Source organism: Bos grunniens, chromosome 5 (assembly GCF_055505025.1).
Source record: "Bos grunniens cultivar Pamir isolate PY7600 chromosome 5, Bosgru_T2T1.0, whole genome shotgun sequence".
Lineage (NCBI taxonomy): Eukaryota > Metazoa > Chordata > Mammalia > Artiodactyla > Bovidae > Bos > Bos grunniens.
The window spans coordinates 104,861,161-104,882,834 of NC_141169.1; the positions used below are offsets into that span (position 1 = coordinate 104,861,161).

The following is a 21,674-nucleotide window of genomic DNA, read 5'->3' on the forward strand; positions in this document are numbered from 1 at the left end:
GGAGCCCTCGCTAGCACTCCAGATTTGGGGCGGGGATGGGGTAGTTGTGCCAGCGGGCTGGCTTGAGGCTGAGGGTGGGCCCTGAAGGTGGGATCCCCACCACCACCCAGCCTCCAGAGAAGGAAGGAGACTGGTTATGGAGCAACTGGTAGATTTTGCCTCCTATTTCCCCAGGCCCAGCTCAGCCAAGCTCTAGGAATACCCAGAAGTGCTAAATAGATTCTGTGCACCCGGAGCCTGAGCAGGAAGCTTTCCCTGGCCTAGGAATGAATTCCCACTCTTCAGACTCTTGAATCAGCTGGCACTCACTCTATTACCCCAGGCCCACCTTATCCCTCAGGGTTTTCTAGACAACTCCACCCCGCCCACCCACTGCCCACTGCACCCTAGGAGGACCCCAGCTCCTTCTCCCCACCCCCAACTTTGCTCGAAGACTCCTCCTCTCCCCGAGGTCCCCCCTCCCCATTGCTTTTCCTCTCTCTCTGCACTACCCAGCTCAGTCCCCCACTGGGCCCTGGCCCAGGCTCTTCCCAGCTCCCTTCCAGGCTAAGCCGTTCTGCTTCCTTTTTTAACCACTAAGGGATCGGCTAGGATGGTGACATGTTGTTGCGTCCCTAAGTCGTGTCTGATTCTGCTACACCATGGACTGTAGCCCTCCATGTTCCTCTGTCCGTGGGATTCTCCAGGCAAGAATACTGGAGTGGGTTGCCATTTCCTTCTCCAGGGGATATTCCCAACCCAGGGATGGAACCTGTGTCTCCTCCTGCATTGCAGGCAGATTCTTTACCACTGACCTGGATGGTGATATATCTGAGCCTAAAAGAAAAGGAGAGTGAAAAGAGAAGCCAGGGCCTCTCCCCTCCAGATCCTCCCCGACCTGAGGACTGGATTCAGTTCAGCTTCAGGGAGCATCACACACACCCCACCATCATTGGTCACCCCAGCTCCCCCTCTCTGGCCCCATCTCCCCACAATCCACCAGTTTCCAGGCAACGGCACATAAGGAAAGTGGAGAGAGGGGCCTGGGAGGCCCAGGGAGGGGGAGATGTAACCCAATCCACCCCAGTACCTGAGGGGTTTTGGTGGGGAGAGGGGGGGCCGCTGAGAAGGTGACAGATCAAGGTAAGAGGGCAGAGCTTGGGAAACATGGCTCCAGCCAGGAGTCAGCCTAGGAGTTACTGAAGAAAGGTGCATACAATGGGCCCCAGAGTAAAGCGTGGGGTGCCCCAAGGGAAACAGAAAGGGGTACCAGGGGACATGGGAGCAGGGAAAGCTGAGATGCCCCCGCTGGAACGAAGAGGCACAGAGGTTGGGGCAAGAAACCCTTTGGCTGAAAAGGGCTGAGTTGTCAGCGATACGGGAAAGAAAACAGAGAAAAGGGTCTTGCCCATACAGAGGTGGAATCCTCTTCCAGTCCCGGAGCTGGGCAGAATGGCAGAAGGGGCCCAGGACCAGAACTCAGAGTAGAAACCGAGTGGGAGGCCCACAGAGGGAGCAGCCTTGCAGTTCCTCCCACCCTCGCTTTGGCTCCGGTGCTGTCGGCCTCCTGCAGAGCCCTGGCTCCCTCTAGTGGCCGCAGCTCCCCACCACTCGGGCCAGGTAGCCGAGCCTTAGACGGTGGCTCAGTGGTAAAAAAAAAAAAAAAAAAAAATCTGCCTGCCAATGCAGGAGATGTGGGTTCAATCCCTGGGTTGGGCAGATCCCCTGCAGGAGGGCATGGCAACTCATTCCAGTATTCTTGCCTACAAAATCCCATGGACAGAGGAGCCTGGCAGGCTACAGTCCGTGGGGTTACTGATTCAGACACCACTTAGGCACCAAATAACAACAAAGAGGGGGCTCATCCTCCCCCTGCCCCCAGGTAGTTCCTGCGTTCCTGTCTCAGAGCTGGGGCTTTGCTGGAGCCAGAGTGTGATAGTGGGTCTCCAGTCACACACTGGCCCCCTGCTCGCAGGCTCACCCAGCCAGGGGCCTGTTGATCACCCCAGGTCCTGAATTTCCAGTTTACTGGAAGTTACCTGTCCTCAGGCTTCTGCAGCTTGCAGGGGGCGCTGCCCAGACAGTGCTGGCCCATCCCAGGAGCTCCAGGACTCAATCTGGGAGAGGCCTTATACACTGGAGGAGCTCCCGTCCCCAGCTCCATCACCTCTCTGGTCAAGGGCCTTGGTGAATCTGCAGACACTCTGGATCCCATTCTCCAAAAATGTGCACACACACAATGTTTGATATTTTTAGGAATTCTTGGACCCCAGCCTAAAAATCCTAATTCCCCCCTGGGGAGGGGAGAGGGGGGAAGGCAGGCCAACAAGCTCCCACCTAGCCAGGGAAGTATAGGCAGTGCCATCCTCCTGACCTTATTTGCTGGATTGCTTCCTCTTTCTGTGCCCTCTCCAGCTTTTTTTTTTCTTTTTGGCTGTGCTGAGTCTTCATTGCTGCTCGGGCTTTTGGGGGGGCTACTCTCTACTTGCGGTGTGTGGGCTTCCCTTGTTGCGGAGCACAGGCTCTAGGTAGGCATGTGAGCTTCAGGAGTTGCGGTTCCCGGGCTCTAGAGCACAGTCTCGGTAGTTGTGGTGCACTGGGCTTAGTTGCTCTGTGGCATGTGGCATCTTCCTGGATCAAGGATCAAACCCGTGTCTCCTTCATTGGCAGGTGGATTCTTTACCACTGAGCCACCAGGGAAGCCCACCTCTCAGCTTTGCTATCCAGTTTTACCACTTCTAGGAGCTCCATGTTCTCTCCCTCTTTCTCTCTTACTAGAGTAAGACTCCTCAGACACAGGAATGCACGGTGACTCAGACTTTAATGGAAGTGTTCATTTCAGCGCCACAGAGGTGCTGGCAGCTGTGAAACATGGCACGGGGGCAGCTGGAGGAAGAACGGGGAAGCTAGGGCTGGGGGGAGAGGGACAGGGGACAAGTCCCCAGGTGCACAGCCCCACCTCTGGCCCAGGAGCCGTCGCTGAGGCCCCTTTCTGCTACCCTTCCAGTTCCAGCAGGACCCCCACTCCAGGCCATCTCAGAACCTACAGTCACGTGAAATACAGACACGTGGTTCCCCCTCCAGTCAGGCCAGTTTTCTGGCACCGGAGTTATGGCGAAGTGATTCATTAACAAGATGAATGAAAAATAAATAAACGAGTAAATAATACAGTGGAGCCTTAGACCTGGCCTGAGCAGGCAGCCAGCCCTCCCCAGCACTCACACTCAGCACTGCCCAGTTCCTGCTTCATAAGCAGCCTGGAAACGTGGACTCGGCGCAAAGCACACACAACACACGGCCCCTCTACACACCTCGACAACCAACCCAGACGCTCCACACAGACCCCAGTGAGTCTTCTGTGAATCCCCTTACGGTCCTCAGTCCATGGCCAGTTTTCAAGGAGAGAGAAGAGGAAGGAGGGAGAGGCGGAGAGCGCGGAACCCAGAGGGTGGGAGCGCGGAGACAGCAAGGCTGGACCAGCCAAGGCGCAGCACAGAGGGTCAGCCGAGCAGGACCGGAAAGGAGGATCCAGGAAGAGGACGGAGTGAGGGGGGTCCAGATCTCCAGGCAGGGAGGGGGCTCACAGCACACTGGGGTTGCGGAAGTTATGTCCCGCAAAGCGAGCTTCATCCCCTAGTTCTTCTTCAATTCTGAGAGAGGCGAGTCAGAAAGGAAACAGTCAGCGAAGCAGAAGGACCCTGCTTCTCTTCCCAGGAGTTCCCCTGCCACATCCTCCAAGCCCCTCGCACTACCTGCTCCTGGGGCCTGACCTGAGGGAGGGCATTCCCTGGCTTCCCATGGGCCGTCAATCAGGCCATCTGTAAACCCATCATTCAAAACCAAATACTTTCTGGATGTCTACTGTCCTCCAGGCCCTGGGCACTGGAGACAAAACGGTGGCCAAACATAGCTTGTGACTCTCTGAGCCCTGGGTTTCCATTCCCTGGACTCCCTTACCTCATGAGCTGGTTGTACTTAGCCAGACGCTCAGAACGGCATGGGGCACCAGTCTTGATCTGAAATATCCCAAAAGATAAACAGCTCAGCAGCCACCCCTTCACCCCATGAAGGAGAGCTCACACTCCTTCGAAATTGCCATGATGCCCACAAACACCCGGAAGGAGAGCAACCTGAGCCTAGAACCCCCCCCAACTGCACAAAGGGCTCCCTGGCGCTCACCTGGCCTGTGCACAGCCCCACCACCAGGTCAGCGATGAACGTGTCCTCAGTCTCTCCGGAGCGGTGACTCACCATGACCCCCCAGCCGTTCTCCTGGGCCAGCCTGCACCTGCATTCGGTGCAGCAGCAGTGAAGCCCAGCCCACACGCTCTCCCCAGCCCTGACATTGGTCAAGAAACATCTGGAGGGAAGCTGTCCGGGGTGGGGGTGGAGAGAATCAGGGGGCATGGAGGGAGGAGAACCAGGAGAGCCTCAGGGCTCCCTGCCTCCTCCTGCACTTGTAGGCAAGGCTGGGGTGGGGTGCTGGCAGGACACATCCTGCAGAAACGGGTTGAGTGGGGGAGGGCCCAGAGGCACTCACGCTTGGATGGCTTCGGTGACTGAACCGATCTGGTTGACCTTCAGCAGCAGACAGTTGCAGGCCTTCTCCTCCACCGCCCGCTCAATTCGCTTGGGGTTGGTCACTGTCAGGTCATCACCCACAATCTGGATCCCCACATTGGCTGTGAACTTGGACCAGGCCGCCCAATCGTCCTGGTCAAAGGGGTCCTCAATGGAGACGACTGTTGGGAGAACAGTGAGGGGGCTCCGTCAGGTGGGAACGCCCCCGCTTAGAGTCCCTGCATGGACAGATTGGATTCCCTGGCCAACTCAGCCTCCTGCCCTCTGAAATAAGCCTCCCCTGACCCATTCTTTCTCTTTAATATTTTTTATAATTAAATTTATTTATTTTTAATTGAAGGATAGCTCAAACAGTGAAGAATCTGCCTGCAGTGCAGGAGACCTGGGCTCCATCCCTGGGTCGTAAAGATCCCCTGGAGAAGGAAATGGCACCCACTCCAGTATTCTTGCCTGGAGAATTCCATGGACAGAGGAGCCTGGCGGGCTGCAGTTCATGGGATCACAAAGAGTTCGACACGACTGAAGGACTAATACACACTGCTCTACAATATCTAGTTGGTTTCTGCCAAACATCAACATGAATCAGCCATAGGTATACCTATGTCCCCTCCCTCTTGAACCTCTCTCCCACCTTCCTCCCCATCCCACCCCTTAGTATTTTATTTATATTTATTTTTTATTTATTTGGCTGTGCCTGGTCTTGGTTGGGCCCCCTGCATTGGGAGCACCTCGTCTTAGCCACTGGATCACTAGGGAAGTTCCCCCTGACTCATTCTTATCTTGATTTTTTCACAAAACCTTTCAAAAAAAACAAGGGTTCAGAAACTTTCTCACAACCTTTCTTTGCATTTTCCTGTTTTCTACCAGGAGCCCCTCCTCATGGCTATTCGAAACCTTTCATTCTGCAGTTTATGCCTACTTTCTCTTGCTGTGTCTCAGGAAATGGAAACCAACTGCTTCCATTCCAACTGCTTCCATTCCAGGGATAAGAGTCACTGGCAGACCTGGGGAGGGTGCTTCAGCTCCTCCTCACCCATACAACAGTCCAGCCCTGTTCAGCATCAGTTTTGTTTTGTTTTCTTTTTTTTTGCTGAGCTGGTGACTTGTGGGATCTTAGTTCCTAAACCAGGGGTTGAACCTGTGCCCTCGGTAGTGAAAGCACAGAACCCTAACCACTGAACCACCAGGGAATTCCCCAGCATCCGGTTTTATCAACTGAACATCCTGAACTGTGCTCATTCCAGTCACCCTCTCACCGTGCCTGTGCTGTGCTGTGCTTAGTTGCTCAGTAGTATCCGACTCTTTGTGACCCCATGGACTGCAGCCCCCAGGTTCCTCTGTCCCTGGAATTCTCCATGCAAGAATACTAGGGTGGGTTGCCATGCTCTCCTCCAGGGGATCTTCCCAACCCAGGGATCGGACCCAGGTCTCCGGCATTGCAGGCAGATTCTTTCCTGACTGAGCCACCAGGGAAGCCTTACTGTGCCCAAGTCCTTCCAAACCCGCCCCATGACCCCAGCAGCTTCAGAGATTGTGACTTTAATCAGGATTCAAAGCAGATGGAACAGATTCATCATGGGTTCCTGCCCATTCACAGGACATCCAAAGCCCAGCCTCTGCAGGAGACCCCTTCACGCCATCCCTGGTTCTCAGGCTCTTCTCAGGACATCTCTACCAAGCACCTGGGTCAGCGCTCATCAGGTCCAGAGTTGCCCCCAACACACCCCTGCCTGCCCCCTACCCTCCCCCGGCCACAGCCCTTGCTCTCACCAGGATAGTCCCTGACAAAGTCCTGGTAGAGGGCCCCCAGCTGGTCCCCGGTGATGTATCGGGAAGGATCAGCAGGAGACTTGAAATCCAAGTCATATTTGCCATCGCGGTAAAACTCCGAGGCGGCAACATCCATGCCAATGACGATCTTCTCTGTGTAGCCAGCCTTGTCAATGGCTTCCTTCACCAGTTCCAAGGCTGGGGATGGAATACAGCAAGGTCATCAGCAGGAAGGGTGGCCAAGGAGGAATGAGAGGAAGAAAGAAACTCAGAGCAGAGGTGGAGGGCTGTTGCTGGGGAGAGTTCTGCTTAAGGTTGTTTTGGGGTTATTCCCAGGACTGCGATGAGCAGGCCACCTTCTAGGAAGGCAGGGGAATGGAATTCTGTTAATAACAGTTTGTTTTCTTTTTTAATAGCTATCATTTATTGAGGGCTAACTTTGTCACCTCAGCGCTTTACACCTATGATCTAACTTAATCCTCACAATGAGGCTAAGAGGTAGATGCTGTTGTTATTCTTGTTTTACAGATAAGAAAGACAAGCACAGAGACTGTTCAGAGAGCAAGATCACCAGAAGTAACTCTTCAAGTCAAGGTTCACATCCAGGCAATTTGGCCCCCAAAAGTTAACTCTCAGCCTCGACCTGCCTGTATAGTTTCTCTTCACTCTAAGGTTTCTGCCAGGGCAGGGAAAAAATTAGGGATCCTAGAGGCCTAAGAGGTTGGGGTGGAGATGGGATAGATTTGGAGTTCGGGGTATCTCATCAAACTAGAATCCATGGTGAGAATGGATCCCACAGGTCGCCTGGACCACCTCCCAAAATCCTCTAGGGCTCCCATGGGAACTTGCAGATACTGACACATCTGGCTGGGCAGGTAAAGGTGATCCTCTTAGGCCTGCACATGAATTTGTTAGGCCCTCTGTTACCCACTCCAAGGACTGGGACCTTGTAACTCAAGGACCCTCACGCGGTCTCCTGGGGACCCAGTGAAGCATGTGGCCCTTCCTGATGTCCTGGAATGGAGCAAGACGGAGCTGGGAGTAGGGTCATGGTCTCACCCTCACTGTTCTCCAGGATGTTGGGGGCAAAGCCACCTTCATCCCCCACGTTGGTGGCGTCCTTGCCATACTTGTCCTTGATGACGCCCTTGAGTGTGTGGTAGACCTCTGCCCCAAGTCGCATGGCATCCCGGAAGCTCTCGGCCCCCACTGGGAGGATCATGAACTCCTGCATGGCCAGCTTGTTCCCAGCATGAGAGCCACCATTGATCACGTTGAAGGCCTGGGAGCCACAGGAGGACAGAAAAAGTCACAAAGCTCTTCCCTCTCCACCCCCAGGAGTGTAAACCCAAGAGCCCAAACTTCCCCCAGCTTCCGGACTCAGAACCCTCCATCCCGTGGTCCCTGTCCTCTCCCTACAGCTTCCCCAATCACTCTCCTCCCATCAGTCCTCCCAAGGCTTCATGCTTCCTCCTCACCCACCCCTGGGAGAGGCACGGTGCTCACCGGCACAGGCAGGATGAGGTCTGAGTTCCCGGCCAGCTGGGCAATGTGTCGGTAGAGGGGCAGTTCCCGCTCGGCAGCCCCTGCCTTACACACAGCCAGGGACACACCCAGGATGGCATTGGCCCCAAACTTGGCTGGGAGATTATAGAGGAAGGCACTGATCAAACATGTCCCCTTCCCCTTCCAGCCCTCAATTTTTTTTTTAATAGCTAGCATTTATTGAAGGCTAACTATGTCACCTAAGCACTTTACACATGTGATCTCATATACTCCCCAAAGGAGCCATAAAGGAGACCCCCCCCCTCCAGTCCAGTAACACCTCATCCATCCTATCCTGCAAGTAGCAGGGGGCGGGGTGTGATCAGAAAGGGCAGCGAGCTGCACTTCTTGTAACCATCCCTGAGACCAGACTTTCTGCCACCAACTCCCCCCTCCTTATGCTGCAGAGTTCTCCCTTCTGTCTCATGTCACTCCCTCCCACTGGAGGAGGCTACAAGAAGGGCTAGTCCTCGGGCTCTCCTTCCTTCCTTCACTTCTCAGTCTGTTCCACGCCCCCCTCCGCCCCTGCCAAACCCACTCTCTCCCAGCCCCTGCTTACACTTGTTCTCAGTCCCATCCAAGTCCAACATCAGGTTGTCCAGCTTCTCTTGTTCTACCACAGACAGACCCTGTGAGCAGAGGCCCCATCACCAGGAGCCAGGATGGAGGCTGGACCCTAAGACACCTAATATAGGCACCCCTCCCCCATCCACACACAGGCTCACATCCACCAGGGTTCCCCCAGGTTCCTGTGATAGCGGCCTGTCTGGATTAGGGGACTCAAGCCCCCATGGGAGCGGGGCCCCCTTCCCTCGGTAACCATAACTCCCCAGAGGTGGCCCTTTCTCCCTCTTCATCCCCTTCCCCTAATCCAGGGCTCCCTCCAGGATCCAGTCCCCACCCCCAGCAAAGAGCAGGCCTCACTGAGCTGATGAGGACTGGGGCAATGGTGGTGTTGATGTGGTCCACGGCCTTCAGGACACCTAGGGAGAGGCGGAGAGGTCAGGCCAGGAGGGACCAGGTAGAGGAAGGCATGCAGGAAGAGGGCTGGGGATGGGCATGAGGCCCCCAGCAGAGAGACAGGGAGCCCAGAAAAGACAAAGGGACTCACCTTTGCCCAAGTAACGCTGTTTGTCCCCATCCCTTAGCTCCAGGGCCTCATAGATACCGGTGGAGGCTCCACTGGGCACGGCAGCCCGGAAAAGACCTGGGAGGGGAATGCCGCAGAAAGAGAATGGAGAGAGAGGACAGCACAGGGACCTGGGATTCCTTCAGCTTTGCAGCTCTGCACTCCGGTGGTACATCCAGCTTGCTCCCCACACTGCTCCTTAACACACACACATACACACACACGGAGGCAGATACACAAGCGGTGGCCTCCTCATCCACCCAGTTGAGGTCCCACACACACAAGGAGGATACCAGAGAAATGGAGCTTTGCAGGCGGCACACACGGTGTACACACAAAGAGCACACACACACACGGTGCACACACACAGCACACATGGTACACACACACAGAGCACACACACACACACAGAGCATACACATATGGTGCACACACACACAGAGCACACACAATAAACCAGCACACAGAGACTGGCTTATCTCGGCTCCCCTGGACAAGGAAGGTCTGCTCCCAGACTCTATGCTCCTGAGCCTGGCCCAGCAGGGCACCCCCACTGGGAATCCTCCCATCCCAGGCCCGTACACCCAGCTCTGGGGCTGTGGGAAGGTGCCCATTACCTTTGGCAGTGTGGAGATCCACCTCCACCGTGGGATTCCCACGGGAGTCCAGGATTTCCCGGGCCCAAATCTTCTCTATGGACATGATGGCTAGGATCTCCTTGGGTGGCAGGGAAGGAAGGAGAAAGATAAGAGGCTTAGAGGGGTGGAGCCTGAGATCAGTGGGAGGGGCCAGAGGCTGGGAAGCTGGGAGCGACAGGAAAGAGGTTACTGCAGTGGGTGGGGGGTGGGGAGGAGTTGGGTGCAGTCGCCGGCGGTAGAAGGGATCCCCCCGCCCGTAGGGAGAGGAGAAGGTCAATGCAGTGAGGAAGGGGAGGTCACTGCAGTGGGGGGCGGGGTATGATCAAACGACGAGATGGGAGGACACCGCAGGGAGGAGGGGAGAGGCGCGGCAGTGGCTCCCTTGCCCCCTCAGCAGTTCGGCCGCCGGCTGGAGGGGTGCCCCCAGCTCTCCTCGCGGCGGTACGGCCGCCAGGCTTGCACTTCTCCTTTGGCGTCAAGAAGAGCACGGGTCGTCTGGGCAGCGTGGGGGGGGCCTCTCCTCCAGAGCCCCCATCCCACCCAAGCTAACACCCCAGCCCCCACTCCGAGGTCCCAATCTCCCTCCAAACGTGTGTCCCGCCTGTTCCCGAGAGATGTAGACGAGTCCGGGGCGAGGGTCCTCCGTCTCTGGGGTTGCCGTGGGCAGGGAGAAGGAGGGGAGACCGTGGGGAGGGGCAAAGCTGGGCTGGTCCTCCCTCGGGCCCTGGACAGACTCTCGGCTCCAACCCCCCTTCCCCGTGCGGAGGAGAGCGGCGCTGTAACGGGCGATGAGAGGACGATGCAGGGGAGGAGGGGCCGTGGGGGTCTCGAGGAAGTCTGGGGATGCTGAGAAAGGGTGAGGGAAGACATCTCCCCGATGCGCGTCTAGGGATGTGCCAGGGGAGAAACGCACAGTCCCAGGAGACCCCGAACGCTTATCTTCCACGGAACCCGAGGGGCAGAGGGACACAGGGAGGGGGCTGCGAGGGTGGAGAAAGGCGCAGAGAGACACACGCAGGTGCGGAGAGGCCTGGCGCCCGCATGACTAGGGGGCGACGGCCTGAAACCGAGAGGAGCCGCCCGGGGAGGACGGGACAGGAGGCGCCGGGGAGGCGCGTGTGGCGGAGCAGGTGCGCAGAGCGGCGGGGCGAGGGATGCGAGGCCCGGGAAGAGAGGCGGGGGCGCGGCGGCGAGGGGAGGGGGCCGGAGGGGCTTCACCTCGGGGCTGCGGACCCAGCCGGTGGCGGTGGCGGCGGGCCTGGCAGTGGTGGCGGCGGCGGCGCAGAGAGAGCGGGAGTGGCGGCGACGGCTGCGGCTCCCGGGCGGCGGGCGGCGGGCGGGCGGGGGGAGGCGCCGATAGGGCCGGGCGGGCGCATGTGACCCGGAGCCCCCGATGAGTCAGGAGCCGCCGGCGGAGGCGCACGCAGGAGCGCGGATGGGGGCCCGATGGGATGGGGCGCCGATGGGATGGGGCGGGGAGGGCTAGAGGAGAGCGACGTGGGAGGGGCTGGGGACCACCCAGGACCTGGCCCCCCACCGCCCACGCGCGCTCAGACCTACACCCAGTACCCCCTGTAAAGTAACAGTCAGCTTCACGCCACTGATCAGCCAGGAAAGCCCACAAAGGACTCAAGTGTCTCAAAAACCGAATTAGACACCAAAGTATCCCAATGTCTCTTTATTGGAAAAGCGAACTGTTCCTCACACCCAGGCTGCCGCCTCCACAGCTCCTCCGCAGATTCTTCACGCAGCACCCGGGGCCCATCGAGGCCTGGCTCCCTCCAGACCTGCCCCCCGGGGCTGCTTGCCGCCTAGTCACCGCTGCCCAGATGCCTGTGAGGAGCCTGGGCGGCACGCTGTGATGAATTCCCAGGTCTGGGACAAAAGTGGGCATCTTCTGTCTCCGGATGAGGGTGGGTGTAAGTGTGGGGCGCCCCCTGACTGGGGTCTTCTCAGTTTTGGGGGCCAGCGTCCCTCGATCGCCTGGAGGAAGAAGGTAGAAGCCGAGCCTCTGGCCACCCGCACCCCCCCACGCCTCCCACCTGCACACCCCGCCTCTGCCCCACTGAAGTGCCAGCTGCCACCCTTCCCTGGGCTCACAGCCTCTGTCTCTTTCCACCTCCTTCTGCCCTCCTATCCGCCTTCTGCCCCTGTCCTGTCATTTTTAGCTTCGGCTCTTTAGTGCAGGATTTTCCTCTCCCGCCTTCTTCCCTAGGCCCAGTCCTCAGATGCTGCCTCCAACCCACCCCACCAAAGCCCCTGACCCAGCCTTTCTGTCAGGTGTGGTTGCCCAGCCACACCCTCATCTCTGCCTGCTGCCCCATTCTCGGGGCTTACTCCTCAGGCTTTCTGATATATCACCTCTGCCTCTCTCAGCTCCTCCCAGGCCCTTCTGGTTCTTTCTCCTCCCCGTGAGACACCCATGACTCCTAACCCAGGTCTCCCCAAGTCTTCTTGCCTCTGCCTTCCCCAGCCAACTCCTCCCTACAACAGCTCCTCAGCCGGTTTTCCTGCCTCCCCGCCCCCTTCCTTACTGTCTTTGGAGGCCAGGGGAACTGCTAGGTGGATGACTGGTCCAGTTCTGACTCAGGCTCGACCTCAGCCTCCTGCTCCTGCTCCTCCTTCATCCTCTGCCGGATCTCATCGGCCTCAGCCCGCTCCTCCTCCTCATAGAATTCCTTGTCCAGGCGCTCCAGATGAGCAATCTGCACCAGGGCTTCCTGGCGGTAGTCGTTCTCATCGGTGCATGGGTTGTCCAGCAGCACCAAGGCTCGCAGCCTGGGTAGGTCCCGCAGCTTGGCGAGCTCCCCCAGGTCGGCCACCATGTTGCCCCTGCCGGTGCAGGCAGGAGGGGTTCACCAAGGAACGTGGGTGTCAGAGGCCAGCTGCCAGGCCTGGGGCCTCGCAGGGGAATCTCCCACGGGACTCTGGTTCCTCTAGAAACATGGCCTCCGTGGACTGGCTGGATTTGCCGCAGACAGAGGTGCTAGGCAACCCTGCTCCAGTCTGTTCCGCCCTGGGGAACCCTCAGTGCCACGGTCTATTCTGTAATGTCTCGTGTGTCTCCTTCTGGAACAGCAAAGCTAGGTCTCAACCCTGTCTTGTAGCTGGGGACGAGGGAGGAATCTCCCTTGCAAGGATAGGCTTCCGTCTAATCAGAGAGGGTAGACGATGGGACCAGAACCAGCGGAGAAGAAACTGGGCTCTAAGCTCATGGAGACGGTGCTGTCTGGGTGCTCCCACAGGAAGAAGCCCAAAGAATAAGCTTCCCCCCAAAGCGCCTCATTGTACTGTGCATGCATACATGCTCAGTGGCTTCAGCTATTCACCCCTCAGTGGTCCACCATCCCTGTTTCAGCTACAGACATTTTCACGATCACCCTGAGGGGTAGGTCTTAACCTCAGCTTCATTTTATAGGAAACTCAAGTGTGTGTTAGTCACTCAGTCGTGTCTGACTCTTTGCGACCCCATAAACTATAGCCCACCAGTCTCCTCTATCCATGGGATTTCCCACCAAGAATACTGGAGTGGATTGCCGTGCCCTTCTCCAGGGGATCTTCCTGACCCAGTATCGAACCTGTGCAGATTCTTTACCACTGAGCCAATGGGGAAGCCCCCATTGTATGGTACTCTGTTTATGTTCATGCTCTTGGCTCACAGTTTTGTGAGATCAGGCTTAAATGTTTCAGCCCTATCTCAAGGGAGGGGCTGAACCATGCACGGTGCTTCTCGTGTGGAGTGTAACATGCCCTGTGTGCTGGACTGTCCTTGTTTTCAGGTCTCTGGCCCCAGAGGCACCTTCCAGTCACTGAGACAAACCCTCCGTCCTACACTTACTTCCAAATACCCCTAGTTAATAGCCACTGAGGAAGGTCCATTATCCCTATCTATATCATTAACTGCAGAAGGAAATGGCAACCCACTTCAGTATTCTTGCCTGGGAAATCCCATGGACGGAGAAGCCTGGAAAACCATAGTCCATGGGGTCTCAGCTAAACCAGCTTAGCATGCATACCATTGACAGGCAAACAATACGCCCTCCACTGTACCAAGATGGCACAGGTGGCACAGACCAAGATGGCAGAGCTAATTCCAGGAGTCAGGGCAGGACTCTGGGCTTCAAGGTACATCCACCACTCCTTACTCAGAGACTCTCTTTCCACTGCCATCCTCGAAGAGGATTTGGCCTTGGTGACTAAGCAGGCAATTTCCTTACATCTTTGCTTAAAGATTACACACATAAAATCCCCCATCAGACAGGAGCTGCTACAGTAAAGTCTCGCCTGATCCTCAGTGCCTTTCCATCTATTCTTTTTTTTTTTTTTTCCATCTATTCTTTTAATGACTCCCCTTGCCTCAAATCTGAGCACACCTTGTGTTTGAAATCAGTATGGGGCCATCCCTTACAGGGGAGACTCAGGAAAAGAGAGGCTGGAAATCGGAAGGGGAATTGGGGCCCAGGAGATGGAGAAGAGCAGTAGAAACTTATATGGGATGGAGCTAGACTGTGAGTCCCTTGAGAACAGGAACCATCTCTGATTCCTTCAGACGGTTCCCAGCACAGCACAAGGCCTGGCACATAGCACCTTCTCAGTATGTGAGTGGAATGAATAGGATTCAGGAGTCTCGGGCTACAAAGTGCTGCATGCAATTAAGGCTGATGCAGAAGACAGTCAGGAGAGGAGGGATGAGGATGGAGGATGAGGGGAGAATCTGTGAGAGGACTGGAACTGGGGGACTAGGACCAGAGGACTCCAGGGGTAGGGGCGAAGTGGGCCTGGAGGGATGCATACCTTAGGTTGAGGTACTGCAATGATTTCATTTCCTTGGAGAAACCACTCAGAGTCTCAATCTGGTTGTCTCGAAGATGCAAGGTAGTGAGATTGCTTAGGTTCTCCAAGCCTTCCACCTTCTTCAACATGTTCTGGGCCTAGACTCAGGATACAGTAGATAGATTGGGAAAGGGGGGCAGGGGGGAAAAGGAAGAGAAATCAGAGAGACGTGGCAGGGCTTCCCTGGTAGCTCAGTGGTAAAGAATCTGCCTGCCAGTGCAGAAGACATAGATCAGAGAAGACCCCACATGCTGCAGAACAACTAAGCCCACCTGCCACAGCTACTGAGTCTGTGCTCTAGAGCCTGGGAACCACAACGACTGAGCCCAGGCACCCTAGAGTCTATGCTCCACGACAAGAGAAGCCACCACAATGAGAAGCCCTTGCACCACAATTAGAGAGTAGCTCCTGCTCACCGCAACTGGAGTAAAGCAATGAAGACCCAGCACAGCCAATAATGAATTATATATGTGTGTGTGTGCGCGCGCACGCGCACATGCCAGTCACTCAGTTGTGTCTAACTCTTTGAGACCCCATGGACTGTAGCCCACCTGGCTCCTCTGTTCATGAGATTCTCCAGGCAAGAATACTGGAGTGGGTTGCCATGCCCTTCTCCAGGGGATCTTCCCAGCCAGGGATCAAACCCAGGTTTCCCGCATTGCAGGCAGATTCTTTACTTAGATTTGCAAAACAGCAAATCTAAGAGGTAGAGAGGGTGAGAAAGGGGAGTGGAGGTGAGTAGAGTTCCATGTAGATAGTAAAGAATCCAGGAGAAGCTTTCAACCAACAGAAAGGTTAGTAAACCCTACTATCCAGCCCACCACAGCCACCTCTGATGAAGAAAATGCTTCAACCCACCCCCACTACCTCCCAGCCCAAGAGCCTCACTGCTCCACCAAGGAGACATGGCTTCAGCAGCATTTTGGAATGAAGAAGCTCAAGGGCTTAAAAGACTAGACACAGGACCTTCCCTGGTGGTCCAGTGGTTAAGACTTCCAGCACAGGAAACATGGGTTCAAGCCCAGTTTGGGGAATTAAGATCCACATGCCATGTGGCCCAGCCCCCGCCCCCAAAATTAAAAGACTAGACACCTAAGTGGCCTCCTTAGCCTGATGCCTGTACCTCAGTTATGCACATGGTGTCCCAACCTGTATCAAAGCAAACTGTCTCTATGTCATCCACACGTTGTGTACTATTAGCCCTGTTAATTGGTGAACACCTTGTCTATTTGGATTTTGCATCCTCACAGCATTGGGCACCAAGCAAATGCTTGGTGTTTGGAAATAATGCCAATTATCATAAGGATGATGAAGTTAGTAGGTGAGTCCACTAGAAGCCAGGCTTCCCTGGTGACCAAGTGGTAAAGAATCCACCTGCAGTGCAGAAGAGGGTTTGATCCCTGGGTCGGGAAGGAGGATATATCTCCTGGAGGAGGATATGGCAACCCACTCCAGTATTCTTACCTGGAAAATCCCATGGACAGAGGAGCCTGGCGGACTCCTCTGTCTATAGAACTGCAAGAGCCAGACACAACTTGGTGACTAAACCACCACCTTCTAGAAGCTGATATCCTGGCCCCCAGGACAGTGCCCCCTTTCCAGCACCCACCACCCTGTGACCCAGGGCGCTACCAGGAAGAGGTTCTTCAGCTTAGGGAGGTTGATTCCCAGGGTGCTATTCAGCTGGTTCCCCCGAAGCTCCAGCGTGTGCAGGCTGATCAGTTTTTGGGGATCCAAACCTGTCACCATGTGGATGCGGTTCCCTGAGGAGAAGGAGGGTGTGAAGGGTTCAGAGGGCCACCCCGCCTCTGCATCATCTTCTCTAATGCCAGGTGGATACGAGGAGGGCCAGCTCCAGATGTAACACCCACAGGGCCTTGGGGCGATGGTCTGGTGGCCCAAGGGCCTGAGGGATGTGCCCACCTAAGTCTTTGAGGCATGAATGAGGGGTGCCCCACAATCCATACAGTTAACTCCCTCTCCTCCTTCAAGTCTTCACTCAGGTGTCAACTTCCCAATGACATTTGTCCTAGCCAACTTGTTTGAAATCTCCACCTCCCCCCACCCATTTCCTTTACTCTGATCTATTTTTTCCATTGTACTTTTCCCTTTTTTTGTTGTTCTTTTTTAACGCTTATTTATCTCCTTTTAACACGCTTTATAAAAATTTACTTATTTATTGTGATCGTTGGGACTTCCCTGGTGGTTCAGTGGTTAAGACGCCACACTTCCACTCAGGGGCACTGGTTCAATCCCTACTTGGGGAACTATGATTCTGAATGCTGCATGGTGCAGCCAAAAAATAAATAAAATTAAATATTGTGATCATCGATGATTGCCTGCCTTCCCCGACTAGAACGTAAGCTATACAAGAATAGGGAATTTCTTTGTTTTGTTCACTCCTATATCTCCAGCACATAGAACTGTCATTGTGAACTGCCACGGGTGTCTGAATGAGTGAGTGAATAATGTAGGTTGCTATGTCGCATAGCCAAGGTCCATGCTGCCCACTGCTATTGGCCCCAGGCGAGGAAGGAATTGTGGGAGGCCCATCCTAAGGCCCCACCTTTGAGATCCAGGCTGGCCAGACGAGGATGAGAGATGCCCTCTGTGTCGGTGATCTGGTTGTAGGCAAAGCTGGCAATCTGCAGGTAGGGCAGTTCGTTCAGCCGGGCACTCCGAAGCTGGTTGCCATCAGCCTTGAGCCAGAGCAGGTGGGTGAGGTGATTGAGTGGGGACAAGTCTGTCAAGTGGTTTTCAGAAACATCCACGTAGCGCAGATGGATGTAGGAACGCAACAGGTGGATGTCTGTCAGATCCCTAGGAGGTAATAGAGACTGGCTCAGGGTTAAGAATCCAGCAAGGGCTGTTAGAGGTGCTAAAGCAGAGGGCAGCGTGAAGATGGCTTAAAGTGGAGAGAAGAGCGACTGACAGATGGGCGAGTCGGGGAGGGGAAGGAGAAGGTAGGTGGGTTCTCAGCCGTAAGCAGGCACCTCATGTCTGTGAAGGGCTGAGAACCGGCACTCTGGAGGACAAGTGAGGGAGTCCAGCTGGAATCTCCACCCCACCCTATCCCCTTACAGCCTCCAATGCCGCAGGCCAGCTCTGATGCAGGGGGTCACAGTGTCCTGAGAGGTAGACTCTCTCCTTCCCTCCTAGCTGGCCCAGGATGACAGAGATCCAAACTCAGCCAAAACACCCAGGATGGAGGGTGAGAAAGGAGACTAGGTCCCACAACGCTGGCCTGCTTCTGGTCCCCCATAAACACACCTGTCTTTAATCTCCAGCTTGACGTAAGCATGAGCCAGTCCATTACCCGTCTTGCAGAGCAGAGAAAGCCCTTCTTTCATCATGTCCTCTGTGAGGGGCGTGGATATCCACTGCAGGAGGAAGTGGACTCAGGCATGCCTTTCCAGCCCAACCCCAGCCCCTAACCCCAGACCCCTCCGCTTCCAAGTTCTCACATCCTCAGACTCCTCTCCCTCCTTCCTGTAGTCCTCCCACTCCTCTGTCTCCTTCTCATCATCTTCCCTTTCCAGATCATCCTGGTCTGTTTCAAAGTCTTCCAGGTCATCTTCATCTGACATTTGTCTTCCCTGCTGAAGGCTCTGGAGTCAGATCAGGCTGGGTCCTTGCCCTGAGAGAGATGATCACGGTGTTAGCCAATGCTCCCTCCTTCACCTCCATTAATGGGTACCCCTTCCATCACCCTATCACCCCCTAGATCTCTTGCCAGCCATGCTTCTTTCCTCATCCCTGTGAACATCGCATTTTGACTCCCAACCTCCACTTTATACTTCCCACCAAGGATCCCTTCCCCTTGGATGCTTTCCCAGACCCCCACGACCTTTTCTGCCCCTCTCAGTGGCTCCAATTCCTCCAGCAGCTAGTTGTCCAGCTTCCTGGGCTCCCCTTTCGCCAGTTCTTCCCACTTCTGCCTGAAGCCACCTTCTTCTCCAGAATCCCCTACTGACATCTCATCTTCCCTCCCTTTCCATCCCTGACCCCTGCTCCAGTCCTTTCTTCTAACTCTTCCATCCCACGTTTCCCTGTCCCTTCCTGGACACCAGCCGGTCATGCAGGCTCCAACCCTCCCACTCAAGCCTCTTTGGCAGAAGGGACACAGACCCTGGTTCTGCTCAACCAGAAGCTGTCGTGGAGAGGTCTGGCCCCGAGAGAGAAGAGCTGTCTGGTAGAGGACAAGGGAGAAGGAGGCGTTGTATACTGCTGTTATGGCAACGGGGGACCGGGCACTAGGCTCCCGCAGCTGGCAGCCGTTGAGAGGACCTGCGAACTGAAAATCCGCGGAGAAGCCTGTGGGCCAGTGGTTGCCTGGTGACGAGCCCCGGTTCCCAGTCCTAGGAACCCGGATGGGGCGCGGTAATTGGCCCAGGGCTAAAAAGCCAGTGCGCGTGATTTACTTAGTACACTGAGGGGAGGGGCAGAGGGCGGGGCTAGCCAGTAAGTCACCTGAGACCTTAAGGAACGAGACTACCTCTATGCAGGAGTATTGTGAATTCAAAAGCAACTCATTCCCTGAAGCAAAAGGTGGACAAATACCAAGAGCTAGAAATACCCAATGCCAAAGAATGCTCAAACTACCGCACAACTGCACTCGTCTCACATGCTAGTAAAGTAATGCCCAAAATTCTCCAAGCAAGGCTTCAGCAATACGTGAACCGTGAACTTCCTGATGTTCCAGCTGGTTTTAGAAAAGGCAGAGGAACCAGAGATCAAATTGCCAACATCCACTGGATCATGGAAAAAGCAAGAGAGTTCCAGAAAAACATCTATTTCTGCTTTCTTGACTATGCCAAAGCCTTTGACTGTGTGGATCACAATAAACTGTGGAAAATTCTGAAAGAGGTGGGAATACCAGACCACCTGACCTGCCTCTTGAGAAACCTGTATGCAGGTCAGGAAGCAACAGTTAGAACTGGACGTGGAAAAAAAAAAAAAAAAAAGAACTGGACGTGGAACAATAGATTGGAGTACATCAAGGCTGTATATTATCACCCTGCTTATTTAACTTATATGCAGAGTACATCATGAGAAACCCTGGACTGGAAGAAACACAAGCTGGAATCAAGATTGCCAGGAGAAATGTCAATAACCTCAGATATGCAGATGACACCACCCTTATGGCAGAAAGTGAAGAGGAACTAAAAAGCCTCTTGATGAAAGTGAAAGTGGAGAGTGAAAAAGTTGGCTTAAAGCTCAACATTCAGAAAACGAAGATCATGGCATCCAGTCCCATCACTTCATGGAAAATAGATGGGGAAACAGTGGAAACAGTGTCAGACTTTATTTTTCTGGGCTCCAAAATCACTACAGATGGTGACTGCAGCCATGAAATTAAAAGACGCTTACTCCTTGGAAGGAAAGTTATGACCAACCTAGATAGCATATTCAAAAGCAGAGACATTACTTTGCCAACAAAGGTCCGTCTAGTCAAGGCTATGGTTTTTCCTGTGGTCATGTATGGATGTGAGAGTTGGACTGTGAAGAAAGCTGAGCACCGAAGAATTGATGCTTTTGAACTGTGGTGTTGGAGAAGACTCTTGAGAGTCCCTTGGACTGCAAGGAGATCCAACCAGTCCATTCTGAAGGAGATCAGCCCTGGGATTTCTTTAGAGGGAATGATGCTGAAGCTGAAACTCCAGTACTTTGGCCACCTCATGCCAAGAGTTGACTTGTTGGAAAGGACTCTGATGCTGGGAGGGATTGGGGGCAGGAGGAGAAGGGGACGACAGAGGATGAGATGGCTGGATGGCATCACTCACTTGATGGACATGAGTCTGAGTGAACTCCGGGAGTTGGTGATGGACAGGGAGGCCTGGCGTGCTGCGATTCATGGGGTCTCGAAGAGTCAGACACGAATGAGCGACTGAACTGAACTGACTGAGAAATACCAAGGTCTGGTTCCCCCACCTTCTCATAGGTCCCGCCCATTGATTATTTTCAAGTAGACTTTTGGCAGATGGCTTCATGGAATGGAAGGTTCCCAGGCCCAATGTTATTTTAAGCTCTGTGTTGGAGTCTTGACAAATCTGCAATTTACTAGCAATTTACCAGCAATTTACCTAAGACTCCACTTTCCCATCTGTAAAATAGGCTTACGGGTACCAACTGATAGAGATGGAGTAAGAGTATGACTTATGCTGAAGCGCTCTATGGATTGCTGAATCCAGCATGGGGCCATTCTATCCTCATCATTTGATGCAAACCTTTTGTGTGATATGAAGGGAGAAAATCCAACAGGAGCCTAGGATAATAATCCTCATCCAACACAGTCATATAAATAATAATCGAGAGATTTCCCTGATGGTTCAGTGGTTAAGACTCTGCACTTCAACGGCAAGGGGCACAGGTTTGATACCTGGTTCAGAAACTAAGATCATTAACATCATCATCATCATCGACAAGAACCAATACAGCCACACCCAGGCACTCAAGCCTGTGTGACTTGAAGGAGATTGCAAAGAGAGGTTGAGATGCAACAAATATTTCTGGAGTGCTTGTGCCATAAATCACGCAAGATGCCTTTGCAAGTGCTACTGAATCTCCACCCCAGTCCTGTGAGATAGCTACTTGGGAGAAGAGGAAACTAAGGCTAAGGGAGATTAATATTTATGACACAATTCCTACCTAGGGGGAGGGGGGATGTTATCAATCCTGTAGAATCTGATGTGGATACGGCAAGGTCACAAGGTAAGATGCCATGTGATTGTTAACTTACAGACTATAGAACAGGAAAAGCATCTGATGGAGATTGTGGTGAGTTGAAAATCAGGAAATATCACCTCCTGCCCTGGCCTGTTCACTTAGTATCATGGTACTCCTTGTTGTTGTTGTACAACTCTTTGCGACCCCGTGTACTGCAGCACGCCAGGCCTTCCCGTCCCTCACCATCTCCCAGAGTTCGCCCATGTTAATGTTCATGGCATCAGTGATGCCATCCAGTCATTTCATCCTCTGATTCCCTCTTCTCCTGCCCTCCATTGTTCCCAGCATCAGGGACTTTTCCAATGAGTCATCTGTGCACATCCTATGACCAAAATACTGGAGCTTCAGCTTCAGCATCAGTCCTCCCAGTGAGTATTAAGGGTTGATCTCCCTTAAGATTGACTGGTTGATCTCCCTGCTGTCCAAGGGACTTTCAAGAGTCTTCTCCAGCACCACAGTTTGAAGGCATCAAT

At 54.4% G+C, this 21,674-nt stretch overlaps 2 protein-coding genes across 2 annotated transcripts; both read right to left on the minus strand.

Annotated features, from left to right (window-relative positions):
- Positions 1–2,781: 2,781 nt before the first annotated feature.
- Positions 2,782–10,973, minus strand: ENO2 (enolase 2). Its single transcript, XM_086402167.1, has 12 exons — positions 10,861–10,973; positions 9,622–9,721; positions 8,987–9,082; positions 8,800–8,858; positions 8,435–8,504; positions 7,837–7,970; positions 7,390–7,612; positions 6,331–6,528; positions 4,520–4,721; positions 4,159–4,267; positions 3,937–3,995; positions 2,782–3,629 (listed from the first exon to the last, which is right to left on the minus strand). Exons 2-12 carry the CDS (start codon positions 9,704–9,706, stop codon positions 3,560–3,562), a joined length of 1,305 nt encoding a protein of 434 aa, XP_086258293.1. The 5' UTR covers positions 9,707–9,721; positions 10,861–10,973; the 3' UTR covers positions 2,782–3,559.
- Positions 10,974–11,305: 332 nt separating this feature from the next.
- LRRC23 (leucine rich repeat containing 23) lies at positions 11,306–18,791 on the minus strand. Its single transcript, XM_086402178.1, has 8 exons — positions 18,604–18,791; positions 17,940–18,112; positions 17,746–17,855; positions 17,042–17,295; positions 16,108–16,238; positions 14,437–14,573; positions 12,177–12,474; positions 11,306–11,625 (listed from the first exon to the last, which is right to left on the minus strand). The coding sequence occupies exons 2-7, from the start codon at positions 18,060–18,062 to the stop codon at positions 12,201–12,203; spliced, it is 1,029 nt and encodes a 342-aa protein (XP_086258304.1). The 5' UTR covers positions 18,063–18,112; positions 18,604–18,791; the 3' UTR covers positions 11,306–11,625; positions 12,177–12,200.
- Between the last annotated feature and the right edge of the window lie 2,883 nt (positions 18,792–21,674).